The sequence below is a fragment of the Amyelois transitella genome, chromosome 9 (assembly GCF_032362555.1).
Source record: "Amyelois transitella isolate CPQ chromosome 9, ilAmyTran1.1, whole genome shotgun sequence".
Lineage (NCBI taxonomy): Eukaryota > Metazoa > Arthropoda > Insecta > Lepidoptera > Pyralidae > Amyelois > Amyelois transitella.
Genome location: NC_083512.1, coordinates 7,463,941 through 7,484,157, shown reverse-complemented (window position 1 = coordinate 7,484,157; position 20,217 = coordinate 7,463,941). Strand labels below are relative to the sequence as shown.

Below are 20,217 nucleotides of genomic sequence, written 5' to 3'. Positions count from 1 at the left end.
CATTGCCATATTTGTATAATGAGAAAAAATTTGGACCTTGAAATGATTAATTTTCAAATAATTTTATACGAAAATTTTAATAGCTGTATATTTGGTTCTTAATTTATACGCCTGATGTTTTATAAAATGCAATTACACAAATTTACGCTTAACAGAAATGTTACGACGAATGTGGTGATATGCAACCTCCACATTAGCTTATATATTCCTCTTGTAGAAGAAGTACAATTATTAGAAGCTAACAACCTTCATTCATACATAAGATTACAGAATGAACAAGAATTAGTAGTTTCAAACAGGCACTTAGCCCCAATGGGTACTTCTACTGAGGAGGCTGATTCTGATTCATCTAATTGGGATTCAGCAGAGTCAAACGAAGAGACAACAACTGAAGAACAGGAACCAGTTAATTTGACAGATGCTACTTCAACACAAAACCCTGAACTGCGACGTTCTACTAGAGACCGACGTCCACCGTCTCATCTTCAAGATTACGATCTTTCTTAAAACCTGGGGAGAATGTGGTGATATGCAACCTCCAAATTAGCTTTGACACCTTTTATCATAAAAGGAACATTTCATTTCTGTCACATGCTCAAAGTCATACTGTATAATTTTATTGAATAAAGCCATATCTACTGAAAAATGGCTAGTTATTCTACAACGAATAACTACCTATCTAGTAAATATAGATACGTAAATCATTAATAAGCCTAAAGTTCAGTGTCAATTCAATTAAGTACTACAGTTATCAAAATAAAGCATGAAAGCAGAATAAATGCAGTGGAAATGAGAGCGTTAAGGAGTATGATGGGTGTGAAATTGAGTGACAGGATAAGGAACAGCGTGATAAGGGAATGTTGTGATGTGAAAGAAGATGTAGTTACAGGAATAGAAAAGGGTATGTTAAGATGGTTCGGTCATGTGGAGAGGATGAATGAAAGCAGGTTGACTAAGCAGATATACAAGGAGAGTGTGGAGGGAAAGGTCGGAGTGGGAAGACCTAGACGAACGTATCTTGATCAAATTAAGGACGTCCTGGTAAAGGGTCAGGTCAAAAGTACCCGAAACCGCCGAGCTTGTATGAAGAGAGTTATGAATGTGGACGAAGCGAAAGAAGTATGCAGAGATCGTGGCAAGTGGAAAGAGGTAGTCTCTGCCTACCCCTCCGGGAAAGAGGCGTGATTTTATGTATGTATGTATGTATGTTATCAAAATATTCAAAGGTCACGTTCATGATGGCTTGAGATAAGAAAAACGATGAAATAGCTTCAACTGAATTAAAGTAAAGTAGCAGAATTTCAATAAAGGCAATGGATAGTTCTTCTCATTCGTTGCGATAACCGAAATCCGAAAATATAAATAGTTTTTTTAAATTACCACAATGTGTACTACAATTAGACTTACATTGTGCGTGCACGAACTTTATTAATATTGACTTTATTAATATTGAGTTTGTATGCATCTCAATAAAATTATAAAGTCATACAGCTGAACGATGAACGCCTTTCGATCTTTTCAAGACTGTTGGCTCTGTGTTCTGTGCTCTGTCCGGGATATAAACGTGGTAATATGTTTGTATGTATAAAGAGTTTCAAGCGCCCTTACCATCATGAAATCTGGCCTATAACCCACTAACACGCATTTGCGTGTTACCCAATTTATATATTCGCAGCCTCTAACTCCACTAACCTTATTTGCTGCCATATATCACTATTCGTTTTTAACTATGTTTTGCCCTTAATATGATACAAATAGGGTTGAAAATAGTGGTTCTTCCAAAAGGGAAACTCTGAGGCGTTTATTGCTGAATGTCACGTAACGAACCCAGGTGTGGAATGCTTTTACATGGGAAACAGAGGATTGCTTGACGCTTGTAATACCAAAAAAAGGAAACATAATACGCCAACATAGTTTTTTTTTTTCGTTTTTACTCGATCATGAACCTTATCTTTTCCACCGTAAAGTCACAAAAATTGTATAGCGCTTTAATTTTTAAGTGTTGGCTGCACCACGTATTTTTATCAAGGATTAGTCTGTGAAACGACACTCGGACATGCGATTAAGAAGTTCTTGAGTTAATTACTTAATTAAATCGTTCCGATTGTAACTTACACCGCATAAATTGTAACTGAACTTTTATTTTCACCATTTGAATTTTAATTTACACATTTTTAGTAAATAACTAAATAAAACCACGACAACGCATTGATCGATCGTAGCACGGTATTAAACTATTTAGAAAGGTTTTAGCCTTCCATTGAAATACCTAATATTCTAAAGACGTATTGCCAAATAAATAATAAGTCTGTATTGTAAGTATTTGTATGCGACAATTTGAAGCGGATCCCAGGCCCTAGATAAGGCGGAGAGTGCCACTGGGAACACAAATACGATTGAGAGAGTGTACCGACAATAGTTGAAAAATTACGTTATTATACGTATGTACATATAATTACGGCTATATCCATTACGGGATAGATAGGACTAACAATCTCTCTTGAGATTCAAATAGTGACGGGTTCTTGGCCTTTAAAAAATATAAAATGACACTACTTACCCGGAGGGGTAGGCAGAGCAACATCTTTCCACTTGCCATGACCCCTGCATACTTCTTTCGATTCAACCACGTTAATAACTCTCTTCGTACCTTGATCATCGATCAGGGACGTCCTAACGATAGGTCAGGTCTAGAGAACCCGAAACCGACGAGCTTGCTTTTTTATATGTGTATCATTAATTTATTTCTACTGTAGGGCTACCCTAAATGTAAAATTAATCCCTCACCGACAACCATGGCTGTAGGTTAGGTACTTACAGCTAGAAGTTTACTATCAATTAAAAATGTACACAATATTGCCGAGTACTGATACATCGTTAGTTTAATATCCGCCAGGTGTTAAACACCCAGTGAAGCGGTAAGCTAACATTTTATAATGTCATGGCTCAGTCATGCTCGGAGTCAGTCAACTGGGAAAAGTCAATGTGTGGTCCACAATGTGAGTCATTTTTAAAGTTTCTTTGCACACAGCTGCTTTCGAGTGAAATTTTAGAATCGATGTTGTTCAAGTAAAACCTAATTTCGTGTCGTTTAAAGAAACCATAAGTGCCTATTAACATAAATTTCATCATTATCACCAAATGTTTAGTTATTTTTAGTAAGGTAGCTTGATTACTAGAATTATCATTGATAAAAAACAATTGCACAAATAAATTAAAATAAATTATCATTAAATTAGATTTAAGTTTAATTTAGTTGTCATCACATGTGGAAAGATGTAGTCTCTGCCTATCCCTCCGGGAAAAGGCGTGATTTGATGTATGTATGTATGTATCACAATTTTAAAAGATAAATAAGTAGAAAACTTCTATCGTTTTAAGCAAAGCAAGCAATGCAACGCTTGGGTTGCACCAATAAGTTCCACCTCTGATGAACTTTTTTCTATTTTTAAGGTCTAAGTATGACTTATATCTGTCTAATAATGACCACAAAAAAAGTTTTGTTCAAAATCATATTAAATTCCTGATATTGCCAAAATATTTTACTTCTATCCATGTACGATTTGAATTGAAATACCTAACTAACATCTCAATCGAAACACGGTCATTTTGAAGAATGGCCAATTCGTACGCAGGTGTCTCGGCGACAAACGCGAGATGCCTTATTTCCGTGCCCGTCAGGTGAATATACGTCGATTTCTTTTCCAACTTCAAGCAGTTTATTTGTGAAAGGACTGCGGAACGATTGAGAAAGCATTTTGTCCTTCACGGGTCGTGACAAAGGAAATTGGACATCTATTTTTGTTGTCTTAAGGTTAACATGTAAGAGACAGATTATGAAGTCAAAAGCTTATTGGTATGGGTATTCTATAAATGTCAGTCAATTTTGGTTTTTTTTTTTCATAGTCGTGTCAATGAACTCCAATATAGTGGATTATACATACTCTGCTATAGTTATACACATTGCAACTGTATCGGTCGCAGCAGTCGATGACAGTAATGAAGAGGTTTGAAGCTAGTGATGGTGAAGTGAAGTCCAATCATGTCAATATCACCAGTTGAGTGTCCATCACAACTAATCACAAGTTCTTCAGGCTACATCCAATCACTGGCGGAAAATCTTCGCTTTGGTAATTCACTCTCGTTACATCATAAAGATAAATTCGATAGGTAAAAGATTAGGTAAAAGATTAGACTTGATATATCAAATGTAAATCAAATTTGAAATAGAGTAAAGTTACGATGACAGAATTTGCTTTTGGATTTGAATTTTGAACCGTAAAGTTCCAATCAAATGTTGAGTTAACGGTCCATATGTTCGAACTGCACAATTTATTTCCACTAATTTAATGCACAGGCATGCACCAGCGGTTCAGTCGTAAAGCTCGGTTAGTTCTGCCTGCTATTCAGTGTTCAGTTTACTAGAATCAGTCTAAACAGTAAATGCCAGTTGCTTTTCTAAGTTGGACAAAGCCGTGGGTAAAACTCCATGTATTAAAACGTTAGGTTCTAGTGTTAGTTAATGCCTAAAATGTGGCAGGATAACCTGACTCCGTGTCTACCTGTTTAAACCAACGCTGTAAAATGCTAGAAGGTTTCTGCTGTTTTAGGTTTATTTTCCCCAAAGTGTTCTCTATGTTACTGTTCTTATGAGTTATTACGATATGAGATTATGAGAGATAGAGTTGTTTGTACTTAAAACTATTTAGCTGAATTTCAACATGACTATTATACCTACGAGTAAGCATCACAGTAATTTGAAAAAAAAGTGTTTGCTACAAAAAAAAGTAAGTTGTAACATTTAGCAATATCTTATGAAAAAATACTTGTGTATTCAATACAACATTGACGACTTTAAAACATTTAGCAAAAATATTTACAATAGAGTAACACAACAGCTTACGAGCATAGCAGTGACTGTGGAGGAAATTGTCTTTTGCTCCATTAAATCCAGAGAAGCTAGAATGTACGCAAATGATGTGGGTAATGTCTTGGACCGACTGGAACGGAAAATGTTCTAAGTTTACATTCGAGTTATGTTCCTATTGGAATTGGTGGACCCGGGATTTTTCTAATACCTACTGAATTACGTAAATTCTTTGTATTTGAATATTGCTTTTCTAAATACTTGTATATATTTTTTCTAGAATTCCTTTATTGTATTCGAGTTTAAAGTTGTATGTCTAATTACATTGAATGGTATTTTTAATCCCAGATTTTTGCTTAGACCAAGAGTTTTTATCGCTTCTTTTTCTTAGTCTCACTAGTAGTGATTACATTTAACAGATATATTTAATTTTCTTGCCTCCCTTTTCCAGCTTTTGTAAAATCACAGTTGACTTAAACATTTTGTTAATGGATATGTAAAGATACCATTCAATAAAAACAATTGTTTTGAATCCCAATGTTTGAGCGAAAATCGATAGTCTGAATCTATTTCTTTCCTGAAATGAAATACTTTAGCAAAACTCCCTCGCAGATATTTATTTTAGTAATTGAACTCGCAAGAGCACAACTAAGTAAACAGAAGAGAACAATTTTTGTTTCAAAGTAATTTTGTGCATAACCGTTGTTGCAGCAATTTCAATATTTATAAAAGGTACTCTGTAGAAGGGTTCTCTTACGCCTCAGGTTAGTTGATTTATTGCATGTGGGGTACTTGTGTCTACTAGTTAATACTATTGGCCCTCTCAAAAAAATATGAATAAATTACTCAGTAAAATTTTGAAAAATATACCTCAGTTTGGTCTTAAAAAAGTTACGTTGAGTTAGTATTTGAAAACACAATTCTTGACCTTACTCTGGGGCTAACTCAATCTTTTTCATTATTTATAAGAAAAATTCCGTCACTCTTTGTAGCATCTACTTGATTGTAAATAATTCGTGATACAAATATTCAAAATTATCAGCTCTCCGTATTCTTATGACCAAAAGGAAACATTTTGCTAGAAGATTAATATAAAAAGTTCTCTTTTTAACACAGGCACATTTATATTTAAGACAGTAACCAACATTTTTCACAAATCAGTTTTACGATAAATGTAGAACTGAGCTCATTATCCACTTGCCGTTCTCATTCCTGAATTGCATTACCTCTAGAATCGAAAGTGCATAGTTTCACTCGATCCTTGCAAAATTTAATGACACGCTTCTTCACAACAAAATTAACAATAAAATTAAATGTACCGAATGGGATCGCTCTTTCTAGAACATATGCAACGTGTACCAAACGAAATTGTATTTGGTTAGCTTTCTGATGTTATACCTATGGAGAATGAAAACTAAACATTGTTTTGTGTCGCAGAAATAAAAGCGACTGTCTGCGGTTATAAATAACGTATTTTAACTGCTGTTGTAAAATACCTAACTGAGATGAACCAAAGATAAATTTTGTTTCATTTTATGTCTTACAATTTATTTATTAGGTTGGCACCAAGATATTTTAATAACTAGCTTTTGCTGAAGACTAACAATCTGGCAAGAATTTTGGAAAATAATCTTTGTTTTAAGAACCAGAGTGATGAGTATCTAGTAGGTAAATTAGTAAAAAACTTACCCGGAATATCAGTGCCAGCTTTAATCATTGCTATTGTGGTTATCGTTAGAGTATCACAAATAAGGCATATATTATTAACTATTGTTTACAATTAACGCTATTGACTTAACATGAAATGGCTGTCTTCACGACTAAGTACCTTATCTTATGACAACAGTAGCGATCGATTGCCTAATGTGCAATGCAAATCTTCATCCGCTTGTGAGAACCACAATTAATGCTATCAAACTAAAGCATTACCTTAACAATTCCTAAGATACATATTATCATTATTACTTGCTTATAACTACGTCTCTTTTTCCATTGAGATTTTACAATACGTCATCTCATTACAATATGTAAGAATAATTTGTATGTCGAGATGATTCCTTTCACCCATAGACATCAATTTTCATGGTACTTGTCGAGTCTAAAACTGGATCCAAGTGAATAACTGATATTCATATAAAAATATTTTTTACTGCCCTGAATGCGAGAAAGAGGTGGATACAAAAACGTTATGTTCTAACAACACATATACAGACTTATCTAAAATTACGACTTCTTCCCGGAGGGGTAGGCAGAGACTAGGTACATCTTTCCACTTGCTACGTTCCGTACATACTTCTTTCGCTATATGCACATTGATATAATTCTTCATGCTAGCTCGTCAGTTTCAGATTGTGCCAATATTGCTTTTAACAAAACACCCAGGTCACACTGCAAACTATTTTCAAATATTGATTCTTTGAAAATTGCAACACCATTCTTTTAGTTCCAATGAAACGTTTCTACGAAGCATAAACTGTTAGTGAGAAACCTAGTTTGTCGACTGCCAATCGGCGTCCGAATAACAATCAACACTAATGGTTTATGCCACTGCAGGGTCGCTGGAGGCCACAAACTCTGGTGTTTACGACGTTTTCTGCAACGGGTTGGGCCGTTACATAGTCGGTTATGGTGAGACGATTAGGGACATTAATTACGCGTCAGTTGGAATTCTGGCTTTCAAAAAAATTATAATTATAAATGAATCACTACACCAACTGAGTGATAGTCAATTTAGAACTGAAAGTACTGAAAGGCATAGCTGTAATTGACACATATGCATCTTCCATGGGAAGTCTTTCTTTTACTATTATCTCTTTGAAAATCATCGCTAGCAACAAGTGGACTTTTTGCATCTTGTTGCTTTAATAAAAAGTCTCTTTTACCCATTAAATTCGCAAACGTTCGATTAAGAACTTGGGATTCATATTTACTAGACATTGTATACATTAAGTACCTGAATTTGCATATTTTATTTCCCGCATCTCAATTTCTAGCCAAGCAGTGCCGCATAAGAGCAATTTATTATTAAAGTAGATACCCCTTATTCCAGTGAAGACTGAGGACGTGTTGCGTCTCAGAAATCCAATTACACGCCATCGCCTCATTGTGAGCTCCTAGAACCTATTTTATAATACACTAAACGTTGCCTGCGGCTTCACCGTCACGTTATGATATTCATGGCCGAGCTTATCACCGTTCTTAACGACTTTTTGCCTTGAAGGATAGACAGAGACAACAGTGTTTAAAAGGCTGAAAGCCTACATGTAATTGAATGGCTTAGTGACGAAATTCAGATTCAGATAGTGACTAGGTTGCTAGCCTATCCTCTCACCCTAGTTTATTAGCAAACTACCACCTTTTTTTAAAAGCCACCGAATATTCTCTCACGGCTGAAAATATCACAAAATTTGTTTTTAATAAAACTAATATTTCCTATATATTATTCCTACATAAAATAGGATAACTTTTGTAGGTCGTTTATCCAGTTGCGTAATTTCAGAGCCCGGGATTAAATATAACTAGCACTTTCAGATAACTGGTTCATAGATAGAAGTCCGCTGTTGTGTATTATTGTTTTTGTCATACCCTTAAAGTATTCCTTATAATACATTACATACTTTGTATAATACATATTCTGTTATCTACAATCAACTGTTTACAAACAAATAATTATATTTTACAAGTAAAACATAAGTACTGCTGTTTAAAATAAATTTATAATTTTGGAACACCGCGACGGAACTAATGTTTTACTTAATTTATTTTTTAAATAGAGTTAATTTTATTTGTCCCTTATATATTTATATTATATTCATAAGCATTTCATAATGTTAGAATATTAAATATCAAAAATCTAGTATTGTATTTGATTTAACATTTTGTTGGTAAGTAAATTAGTCTATAAGAAGGTAGAGCGGAGTGTCTTCCAAGGAAATGAAAAAAGGCAACATTATACCGAGGCAACGTCATGAAAATTAAAAAGAATTCAGAAAAGACAGATTGTGAGTTGTGAGTGAAGTGAAATTCAGTGAGCTGAAGCAATGTTCAAGATACAAAATGATTATCAATTTATAGATTCTCCAAATTCTATCATTAAACGAATGCAGTAAAAAATCTAGCGCCGTAATCAATCAATATATCCGTTAGGTACCTACATTTAATCATGGTGTGTTTATTTATTTATTCTTTATTGTAACAATTACAATTTGAAAAGTACAATAGGCGGACTTAATGTTAAGTCCGCCTATTGTACTGTTTGTTTGTTACTGTTATTTTTTGTTTCTATAGGTTTCTTTTTATCGCCTAAACGCCGCTATTCAACTCTGGGCTTCAAAGCAAAGCGTAAAAACATTCATTCTTTTATTCATATAATCACGTCAATATCCCTTGCAGGGTACACAGAGCCAGCAGTCTTGGAAGCTTATTGATAATTGAGATTTAAATAGTGACAGGTAAAACATATAGGTTCTCTTTTTACACTGCTTGAACGGCTTGCGCTTTATCAATCTGTAAACTTATTATTTTGTGATACGACTCGACGCTCCTGAATAATTTATTAAAATCTTATTAAAAAGTGTCACCGAACAAAAAGAAGGCTTCGTATTATAAAAGTCTCCATTATGCTCCCTTATCTTTAGATTGTTGTATCAAGTTTTAATTAACTACTTGAGGTATTACATTCTTTTTACTTGAGTTGCGTCTAAACGTTGTTGCTCAAATCATATCCTTACGAAATATACTATATTTTTTTAATGTAACTAACGACTAACTAACTTGATCTTACATTTTCTACTAAATGATGACGTTCAGTCACATACTCAAAAGGTGACACAACTAAAGAAAAAGAAAAATGAGATTCAATAGTTTTAATGTTTTATTTATGTGCTCACTCCATAAGAGTTTCACACGTTGTTGCACATTGTTGTTGTTGTTGTTGTGTGTTGTCACGAGTGCATATGAAACCAATATTAAATAAACAAGTTGACATACTCGTATGATCTTTCCTTACATTATTATAAAGATATACGTACAAAAAGTTGTGTTGGTAGTACAAAATAGAGATTACCATCTTATAAGTATTTTGTGAAGTTTAAAAAGCTAGAAATTATTATCACAAGTTTAACTAAATTTAAATTATTTATCACTAGGCATTTGATTATTTGTTCTATCCCCATTTAAAATGCGAATCAATTATTTTTATCAAAATTTACTCAGATAAGATTATATCTCTTCTCTAATACGCATTTCCTCAATAATTCATCTCTTTGTATAATATTTTTATTGAGCTTCTATTTTTTTTTCTTTAATCATATTTTAAAACTATATATGGCCTCGGCAAAAACGCCCCTTAGATTATTTTTCATAATATCACAATCATTGAGCCACCCAAAAAGCTAATTAGGAATATTAACAGTAAACTTTAACCCTGAATGATGGTAAACCCAGCCATAATATGGACCCACATCTGTATAAACAACGTAATATGTGGGATCGCAATCCCTGTGCCCTGGGGATACCCCGCACTTTGAGAGAACCCCTCGAAGGAACCAGCTGATTCGGTGGTCCGGCTGCAGGACCCCAAGCACTAAACCACCACCACTGTCACCATTTCTGGGGTTGATATCTGTAAATTGAATAAACCTATATATAATTTGGGTCTTAGATATTTATCTATGCAAGTATTTATTGTAAAATATAGTATCGTTATACATACTCACTCACTCAGAAATGTTAAGCAAAAGTAAGTTCATAACTACAATTCTATAAATAGCCCTCACGTTAAAATATAACACAGGTATATACTAAGCAACAATGTCAGTGGTATTGTTATTTTCACCATTGTTTAAAAAAAAATCTATTTGAATCTCAATTTCATTAAGACATACAGCTGAACATGGCCTTTGAGTATTATCAAGATTGTTATGTACGAGTACGTCTACCCTAGCAATAAATTCGTTGAGTTGTGACTTTTTTGTATTGCTCCAACTCATACCCTAATTAATTTGTATTCCATATGAAATTGTAAATTGTTTGTAGCAAATCAAATAAATGAATTATCTATCTATCTACCCCTAGTGGATAGTTTTATTATTGTATAAAAAAATAGTTTTAAGTTTCGGGAGTAATACTTACTGGACGAAGGCCCATATCCTGCGCAGAATGTGAATTCATTGAGGAGTTCCCGGTACACGTTGTATGAGAAGTTGAGACACGTTGTGTCATTCTGGATCATGGTGTAAGTTGACCTTAAAACTTTTGAAGGCTCGTTGGTCTCTGTTTGGCCAAATCCGACAACCTGAAATTATTACATTTTACTGGGTCAGTGATGTTTTTTTTTCTCTAACGAATGCATCATATTTCTAAAAACATAAAATTTCATTTTGCTACTAATCTTTTATTTGCCCCGAAAAGAACGTTTCTACGAAAGTAAAGAAGATTTTATACGAGTTTTTACTTGAAATTTAGACACAAAAGTCGTTAAAATTATCATAGTTGTTTATAAAGATGCAGTTTAATTTTACACACCGTAGCCTGAACTCCAAATAATTTTTCCTTATCATAGACTGGTCCCCACAAGCAAATCGGTTGCACATATTTTGTGTACTGCAAGCGATTCACTTTGATCACAGCTAAATCTGCAACGGCAAGCCTATCAGAGTAACTTGGATGCAGTATTGCCTCTTCAGCCTGGAAATAGAAACATGATAGGTGTTAGATAGTTTCATCATCCTTCAAGCCTTTTTTGTACTGATTTCCTATTTAGGGAAGAGTCCGAGCTCGGCCTTTGATCACGATCGTTAATTGGGTAAATCGACTCTCGCCTGCCCTCCGCAACCATTGCACGGGAACCTCACCCACATTAGATCGCGATGTTTTTTCCCCAAACTAAAAGCATTAGTTAGCCTTGAAACTAATCAGCATAACTAAGAAAAGATCCTTAATGGATCTCGGAACGGTATAAAACAAAGTTACTGACATCTGCCCTCTTGCATGGCCCCGTAAATCCCAGCTTAGATCATGGTTGTTTATGATTGGTGGTTAGCTTTCACGAAATTCACGGGAAAGGGATGGAGTATATTAGAAAACAATAAGCAGATTCATTCAGCTTACGTGCTAGTCGGGTAGCCAAAAAAACCAAAGGTAGTGTATGCCGACGGCTTTCACTTATCGCTTATTTGTAAAAGTTAATCAAGACAAGAGCTTATAAAATTAATTTCTTTTGGCGATTAGCTACCAACCTGCCTCTATTTTCAAACCTCACTTCCAACATTAAACCATCCTGCTAAAGGCGTTCAAGTTTTGTGACTTACGTATGACGGCCGGCTTACGTATGTATTTATATGTATATCAATGTTCTTTGTGCATTCTTATTCTTTTAAAATGTTTTACTTACAAAATAAGTCTGCCTTCCAATCTGATTGAGATCATTACGATTGCTAACCCCAGCGACTACTTTGATTCTATTCGTTTCAATAGTTTTCCCGTCTTTCCGCATACAATGTCCAGCTGAAAAGAAATAAATTACAAATGACCATGAAATAAAAACACAAAAACACCATCTAGAAAACAATTTATGGTTATTTCTTATATCTAAAAATTCTTTGTCGCAGATGCTGTAGTTCAGCTTGAATACCTAAATAATATTACTTGTATCAGTCTCAATTGTAAAATCGATGTATCAAGTATAGTATTGAGAATTCCTTATGAGACATTCGTAAACCAAAGGAAATCTTGGAAGTGTAACAGTAACATGACATTGTTTTGTATCAGATTGTTAACTTATTTATTGTCTATTTCAATAGGTATACAAAGTATGCGGTCGTGAAGGAGACTAGTAAAACAGATCCAACACGCAACAACAGTCAACGCTTACGATAAACGTTGATAGGTTCGTGCTTATTGCCACTAAGACAATATCGTGTCCGCGGAGCAACTATGCAATAGGCAAAGAATGTTAGACGCATTATTGTTGACTTTTTGTTGTTTCATTAATTTTACCTTATTAGCTGCTGTAGAAAATGCCAAGATAAAAGTAGATTTATATTAATACTAGCTGTGCCCGCTTCTTCGTCCGCATGGAATAGTTATTTTGGGCATTGTTGAAGCCCTCAAGTGTGAATAATTTTCCCCGTATTTTTCACATTTTCCATTATTTATTTGCTCCTTATAGTTGCAGCGTGATGTTATATAGCCTAAAGCCTACCTCGATAATTGGTCTATTCAACACGAAAAGAATTTTTCAATTCGAACCAGTAGTTCCTGGGATTAGCGCGTTCAAACAAAATCTTCAGCTTTATAATATTAGTATTAGTATTAAATATAATAATTAATTATTTATAGCTTTTTATATCGATTCAAAAATGACGAAGTTCCATACAATCTTGCACCCCCTATTTCATCCCCTTGGGATAGAATTTCAGGATAAAAAGTAGGCTATATTCTAATCCAGGTTACTAACTATATCTGTGCCGAATTTCGTTCAGATCCGTTTGGTAGATTTTGCGTGATACGCGTACAAACATACATACAGACAGACAGACGGACAGACAGAGGGACAGACAGACAGACAAAAATTCTAAAAAAAATTGTTTTGGCTTCTATTGATCCTAAAAAGACCCCTTATAATTTTTTTTTAAATATCTTCAATGTACAGACAAAGTTCAGTTACAGTTTTATTATATGTATGGATTAAAGGTTTATCTTATCTTTGTGCCAAACTTCATTAAAACTCGAAAAGTAAAAAAAAATTGAATCATGACTCCTATGAGACAGTTCTTTTTTGGGAATAAAAGAACTAGGTGGGTGAATGAATGATTGACTGACAGACAAGTACAGCCGAAACTGTTGAGAGTAAATTGATTGAAGCTGAAATTTCCCATATATTGGGAAGAAAAAATAAAAAACTAAGAGAGTATATTTCAACATACCCACAGGAAATGGAAAGAGATTCTTGCGGGCACAGCAAACGGAAATTCAGTACCAATCTATACCTATAGAAACTACCAATTATTTTTACTGTAAGGAAGTTTCCACAGACTTCCCAAACTTAAAAAAAAGACAATAAACCATCAGTAGCTTTGATAAGAAACTAAACCATGGTATATATGTATCATCTATTTTATATCAACATCAATGTCGATATCCCAATAAAATGTTTAGGAGAACAAACCTGTTAAGATAGCTGTCCTAGATATGATATTGCCTCCGCAATAATATTCTTCCTCGGTTGTGTTAAGGTCCCTTATGAATATCGCAACATGCCATGGCCAATCTCCAGCGTCGGCTTCGGTCCTCACCGATACCAATTCGGTATGGTCTAACGATCTTCTCCCACACACATGTTGGTAGTTATTGTCCTCGTTTTCGGTTACATTTAAAGACTCGATTGTCATTGAGTTCTGAAATAAGGATTGTTTTATAATTTCTTGGTACTTTTTTTGACTCGGTTTTTGACATGGTTTTGACTTGGTTTTTCTAAAACCACATAATTTAATTACATAGACTCTGGATACTCATAGAACAATGGATGTAACCGACCAAAAGGGAAATATTTGACAGAAGCGACCCTCACTCAGTGGATGCTTTTTCAACGCGTGCTTCAAAGTACCATAAGTTAGTATGATATTATATAACAAAATATCTTTGAAGCAACAAACTGATATAGAGAAAGAAAATATAATAATAAGTATTGTATTCGATTTAAGAAATAATTTAAAGTGTCGTAAAATGTGACTAAGGGATAGGCTTACAAATTTGGGATTCTTTTTTTAGACGATGGGCTAGCAACCTATCACTATTTGAATTCTATCATTTAACCTAATAGCTGAACGTGGCCTATCAGTCTTTTCAAGACTGTTTGCTCTGTCTACCCTACAAGTGATATAGACGTGACCATATGTATGTAATAATTAGGTTGTAATTCGAGGACACTACGTGTATACCCCAATCTACCTATAAGTTAAGAGATGTATTTAAGGTTTCCAAACAGCTTTGATTTATTTAAAATGTTTAAAGAATAAGATTAGTTTTTTGGTTTGCGGCGACATCCCTAATGTCACACCCCAACTGTCAATCATCGCGGAGAAATTGACGCGCTCATCCAATATTTAACTCTCGCTCGCTCAAGATTTCAAGGATTGGAGCATACATACAACCTCCGACTCAACATCGTAGAAGCCGCGGTGCCCCAGTCATAACAGCTAGCCTGGCGGATGATCTTCCCTTTGGTGGTGGTCAAGCCGAAACATCGCTCCCGCTACAGATTAAACACAAGAATATGTTTACTCACCTTTATTTCTTCATTGCACAAAGAAACATTATTCAACTTGAACTCAGTTACAAGAGGAAAATCTGTATCTGTGTTGTCGCTGTTGCTCAGAATTGCTGCATAGAAATTGTAGTTTTTTACGCTGCTGTCATGAGGTATAAGTTTAAATTTATTTTTGTTGCTTATATCATTAAAGACAGTGATAGATTTATCCTGAAAGAAATGTTAGAATAAGACATAACTATTATTTTAAAATCTCAATTAAAAATATCAGTGGTACGTTTAATATTTTAACAACTTAATTAATAAAAATTAAAATGTATCAATTCTAAACTTACCGAAAATATAGATACTTCTTTTCCAAAACTTATTTCAACCAGCGTGTCTGGTAAATTACTATAGAGACCAAAATTCATAGCACCCATCCACAACCGATCGGCTATCTTATCAAAATATATGACCCCTAATCCACAGGGATCGTATCTCATTAATGCAGAACCATTAATAGACATAGCTGTAACATTTACTATCAAATATAATAGCCACGGTAAACATTTCATTATATTGTTCATATTTTTAAATACACCAGTTTATCCAAACGCACTTCAGTAACTAAATTTATGCTCAATTTTTATCTCTAAACTGACAACATGAAAACAAAAACAACTTATCTTTATACAAGTTGTTCAAAAAACACAATTCAAATTGAGCATAACGCGGAAAATGATTGTGGTTATTTGAAAACAGCTCCTTTTAAGTGAAAGTTTTTGTGACTCAATTGTAATAATTAATACAGATATTACGTTAAAATATTCCTTGTACAAATATAATAAGTGCGAATTAGAACACTTTATTGTAAATTAGTCATGAATGACAAAGAATTTATAATACTGCAAACAACGCTACATTCGTAGGTAGCCCAGATATTAGTGCGCTGACCTGAAAAAACCTAAATAAACACAAGTGAAAACATGTATCGGTATTTATAAATCATACATAGCCGTGATTAATATTTCCTACTGTATGAAAGATATTTGTGAAAAAACATACATGAAGTCACGCCTATATCCCTTGCGGGGTAGACAGAGCCCACAGTCTTGACAAAGAGGCCACGTTCAACTGTATGGCTAAATGATGGAATTGAGATTCAAATAGTGACAATATTTGTGAAATTAAGAACTAAAAAGTAAAAATGAACAAAATGGTCTGATAATTATGTCCTGGAACACAAAAAAATATAATACAAATAACCCCTTTTCTCTTTTTATAAAAATAAAGTATTTAATACACAAATAGCCGCAGAACGTTCACACGTGTATAATCCTAGAGACAAATTCTTGAAGCAAATCCCTTGAGTAACCTGTGATACGGTACGTAACTAAGCTAAGTAAGTCCTTACACCCTTAAATATTTGTACACTGTACATGTTCAGCTATAATTTACAAATATCAAAATCTTGAACAAGCTAATCCATGAATAAGTCTGTGTTTGTGTACACTGGTCAACGGAGGCGGTGCTCTCAAACGCTCCGTGACTGGACTTAATGTGCCATACTCATGTACCTGCATACGTTACTCAAATAACTGAAATAGCAAAATGCAGTTCCCACGTAGACCCGTTGTGAACCAGTTGATAAACTTTTAGCTTATCCAAAAAGTACAAAATTATTTTGGAAGTGTAGTTTATGTAACCGACTTCAAAATCTTTTAAAGACATAGTCAAATACACTTTTTAATTATTATTATGCAATTTTGGAAAATTTCTAATGAATAAATTTGAGACTGGTTGTAAGTTTAACGTATATATTTTTGTGACGACCTGTATAGTATTTATGTATTATTGAATTAACAGCTTTATATCTATATATATTTGACCTTTAACATAAATTTATCACACACCTACTGAGAACACTACGCGTTTTTGATAAAAATGTATTTAATAGAATTAGGTATATTTATCATTGACCTTGTTATAAGTTTTTAGTTTGTTTATTTATTCTTCTAATGCATGCAATATTATAATCAAATCTGTTGTAAGATTTTAACAATAGCTTAGAAACAACAAACGTTATCCAATTTATATTACACATCAAAAAATTCTTGTCCAATTTACTTAATCACACACCGAACCTCAATTCATTGACATAAAAATATGGCAAGCTATAAATGCTCACCCATGCAAATTTGGTTGTCTTACAGTACCCTGCTCTTACTTTTATTGGCACAGATCCTCATTTATCTACTAATTTTATCGTTCAACATAAAACATTAGTTACATTTAAACTTACACTAATAATTAATAAATTAGGTGTTTTAATAAATTAATGTTTGATACAAATTCGAAGAAAAAGAATTGTTTGTTGTGTTCATAGTTACTATCAGTTAAAAATATTGTACAATTATCGTTACATTACTGTGTTAAACGAAAAAAATCTAGTTTTTTACCTACACATTTCGCCACATGTTAAACCACGCATACATAGATGCACTGATTTTAATCTTCAAACAAAATCTACATCAGTATCTCGTCAGAAATTAATAAAATTTGGCAAAGGGTGCGTTGCAAGGGTTTCCAAGTCAAAAGCATTCCGGGCGCGCCATATCGAGGACGAAATTAACACAATACTTTTAAGGATTGCAAACATGCCTGAAATTTCACTTTAGAACTTTGTCACGGCTTTGTTATTTTGTAGTAATACTTTATAATATAAATAGTATGGGCAGGTACAATAAAAATTTAAATATACCACTTCTTAAAATAGTCTTAAATATTTTTTTATATAGTGGCTCTCCAAAAAATAATTTGTAGAACCAATCCATAAATTGTATAATACTTTAGTTTTCACCATTCACCAGAAACGATACTACAAGTCCATTGAACAAAGAAGTTGAACAATGATAACAGAGTAGCGAAATATTTCTGACAGTCATCATGATCGTAACGTAAGTCCCGGTTGCATTTTCCCTGAGGAATCCGGGCTACGATTATAAAGTGGGTAGGTCAGTTAATCACACGAAACGTCTCCCTTTTGACCATGTTCGAACCTCACCCTGCCCGGATCATGGTTACACGTTCAGTTGCCTGAATAAGTAGATTCATAAAATTTTCCATTACATATTTACATTCACTTTTTATAGTAAAGCTACAACTCTTATATTTAAAGGTACTTTATGTAAAACAATATGGCCGACAAAAAATATAGACGAACAATATCATCAAGATTTTCTAAAATATAGGTATCATACAATAGAAGCCTCTCGACGGAGTGGTATTACTGATAGTGGTGGATTATTGGGAGTGCTCTCACTTTATAGGTACCTGACGTCCATTCACATCGCCTGCCTAATTGAGGCCTTGTGGTAATACAATGCCTAACTAGTAAGCACTTATATGAATGATAGTTGATGGTTAGGGGCTTCTACGACAGGAGCGATATATTAATATCACGATATATATAGTTTGTTACTCTTACATAAAAAAACACTTCGGAGTTTTTTTCGTATACATATAGGTACACAAGGATCGTGGCAAGTGAAGATATAAAATAGTTAAGTAAGGTGACTATGGTAGGCAGATATTATGTAAAAATAAATACAAATGATTATGTCTGAATAGCTGAACGTGACCTTTCAGTCTTTTCAAGATTACTCTGGCTCTGTCCACTGTCAAAGACGTGACTATTATGTATGTATAGGTAACAATTTATTTATAAGTGAATCGCATCGCAGGTCTTTAATCATAGTTGCAACGACCTCTTTTCTATTGTGGTACTTTTCACCCTTGTAGCAGTTCGTTGTGGCATCTCTAATTACAGTCAATAGGAAGTAGTGTGTCATAAATTATAATTTAATTATTAAAGTTGATTTGCATTCCCTTAAAATAAATTAAGATGAAAATGTAAGTACATTGAAAAATTTTATTTTAATTATATTTGTTAATTTAGTTTTATGTACCTATTTAAAGTGAGTTGGGTTTTTGCTCGGTTTTTTTTAATTAATTTTACTCGTGAAATAAACTAGCATCCACCATTGCTTTGAGTGAAAGAGTAACAAACATACACACCCCACGAACTTTCACATTTAAATTTATCAGTGGGATTATGCGAAATGCATCACTTGGTGGAAGAGAAATGACGCTCTTACTTTCTTCTCTCATAACAAAGACCGTTCCATCCTTATAACAACTGAGAAATATTTTAACTTTGTTCAACGTTAATGGTAAGTCGAGACACAACAAAACACTCTTTTATCTGTTGGGTATTTACTCGCTTAACATTTCAAAGAACAGCGATAGTGGATTAATTTCTTCGAAACGTGATATAATTTTAATTTATTTTGTAATTATAAAGTAGAAATAAAACTATCAGTTTTTTATATAAAACTGGTTGTTGTCAAATAAAATTCAAGGATAAAGCATTCTTTGGAGTTGATTTTTGTTTTACTTCATTTCTTTCGCTTTGTCCGGAGGCGAAAGAAATGAAGTAAATTGTGTTGATAATAGTCTACTTTTCTAATGAAGAATACATGTAGTTTGTGAACTAAATATATTTATGTTACATGTAATGGGAAGGTATTCATTACACAAATTGTAACTTGTGTTTTCTTTGATTTCTTTACCTCCTACCGAACCAGATAAATATTATTACTTCATTTGGCACCATATACTATTTACTTCAAAATAACGCCAATTTCTTTGTAGGTATTAATAAAAATAAATTGGCGAAAAGAACAGTCATATCTTAGCAAACATTTTGATGTCTAAGAGCTCTTCTATTTACAACGGTTCTTTCAAGAGATTAAACTTAAGTTGGGTAATATTTTTCAGGCGCTTGAGCTCAAACTTTCCCTTTGTCGTTGGTAAGCATACAAGAGTGCGTTTATGCGAGAAGCAGGGGGATACTGGCTCCTAGTTTGTTTTTACAAGTTTCCTTTTGAAGAAATACCTCGTCTTGTATCTTCGGGACTCCTCACAGTTGCTAGTTATAGTCTAAGACGCTGTTCTTATTTGTTTCGCAGAGATATTCTTGGCATAGTGGTTATACTTGTTCGTAATATACATACATAGCTTGAAGTTAAGTAAAGAA

The 20,217-nt window shown here is 33.7% G+C and overlaps 1 protein-coding gene across 1 annotated transcript; it reads right to left on the bottom strand.

The window, feature by feature from the left end:
* Positions 1 to 9,717: 9,717 nt before the first annotated feature.
* LOC106143230 (serine protease gd) lies at positions 9,718 to 15,732 on the bottom strand. Its single transcript, XM_013345254.2, has 7 exons — positions 15,473 to 15,732; positions 15,156 to 15,347; positions 14,037 to 14,265; positions 12,261 to 12,373; positions 11,393 to 11,554; positions 11,000 to 11,162; positions 9,718 to 10,490 (listed from the first exon to the last, which is right to left on the bottom strand). Exons 1-7 carry the CDS (start codon positions 15,704 to 15,706, stop codon positions 10,261 to 10,263), a joined length of 1,323 nt encoding a protein of 440 aa, XP_013200708.2. The 5' UTR covers positions 15,707 to 15,732; the 3' UTR covers positions 9,718 to 10,260.
* Positions 15,733 to 20,217: the final 4,485 nt, after the last annotated feature.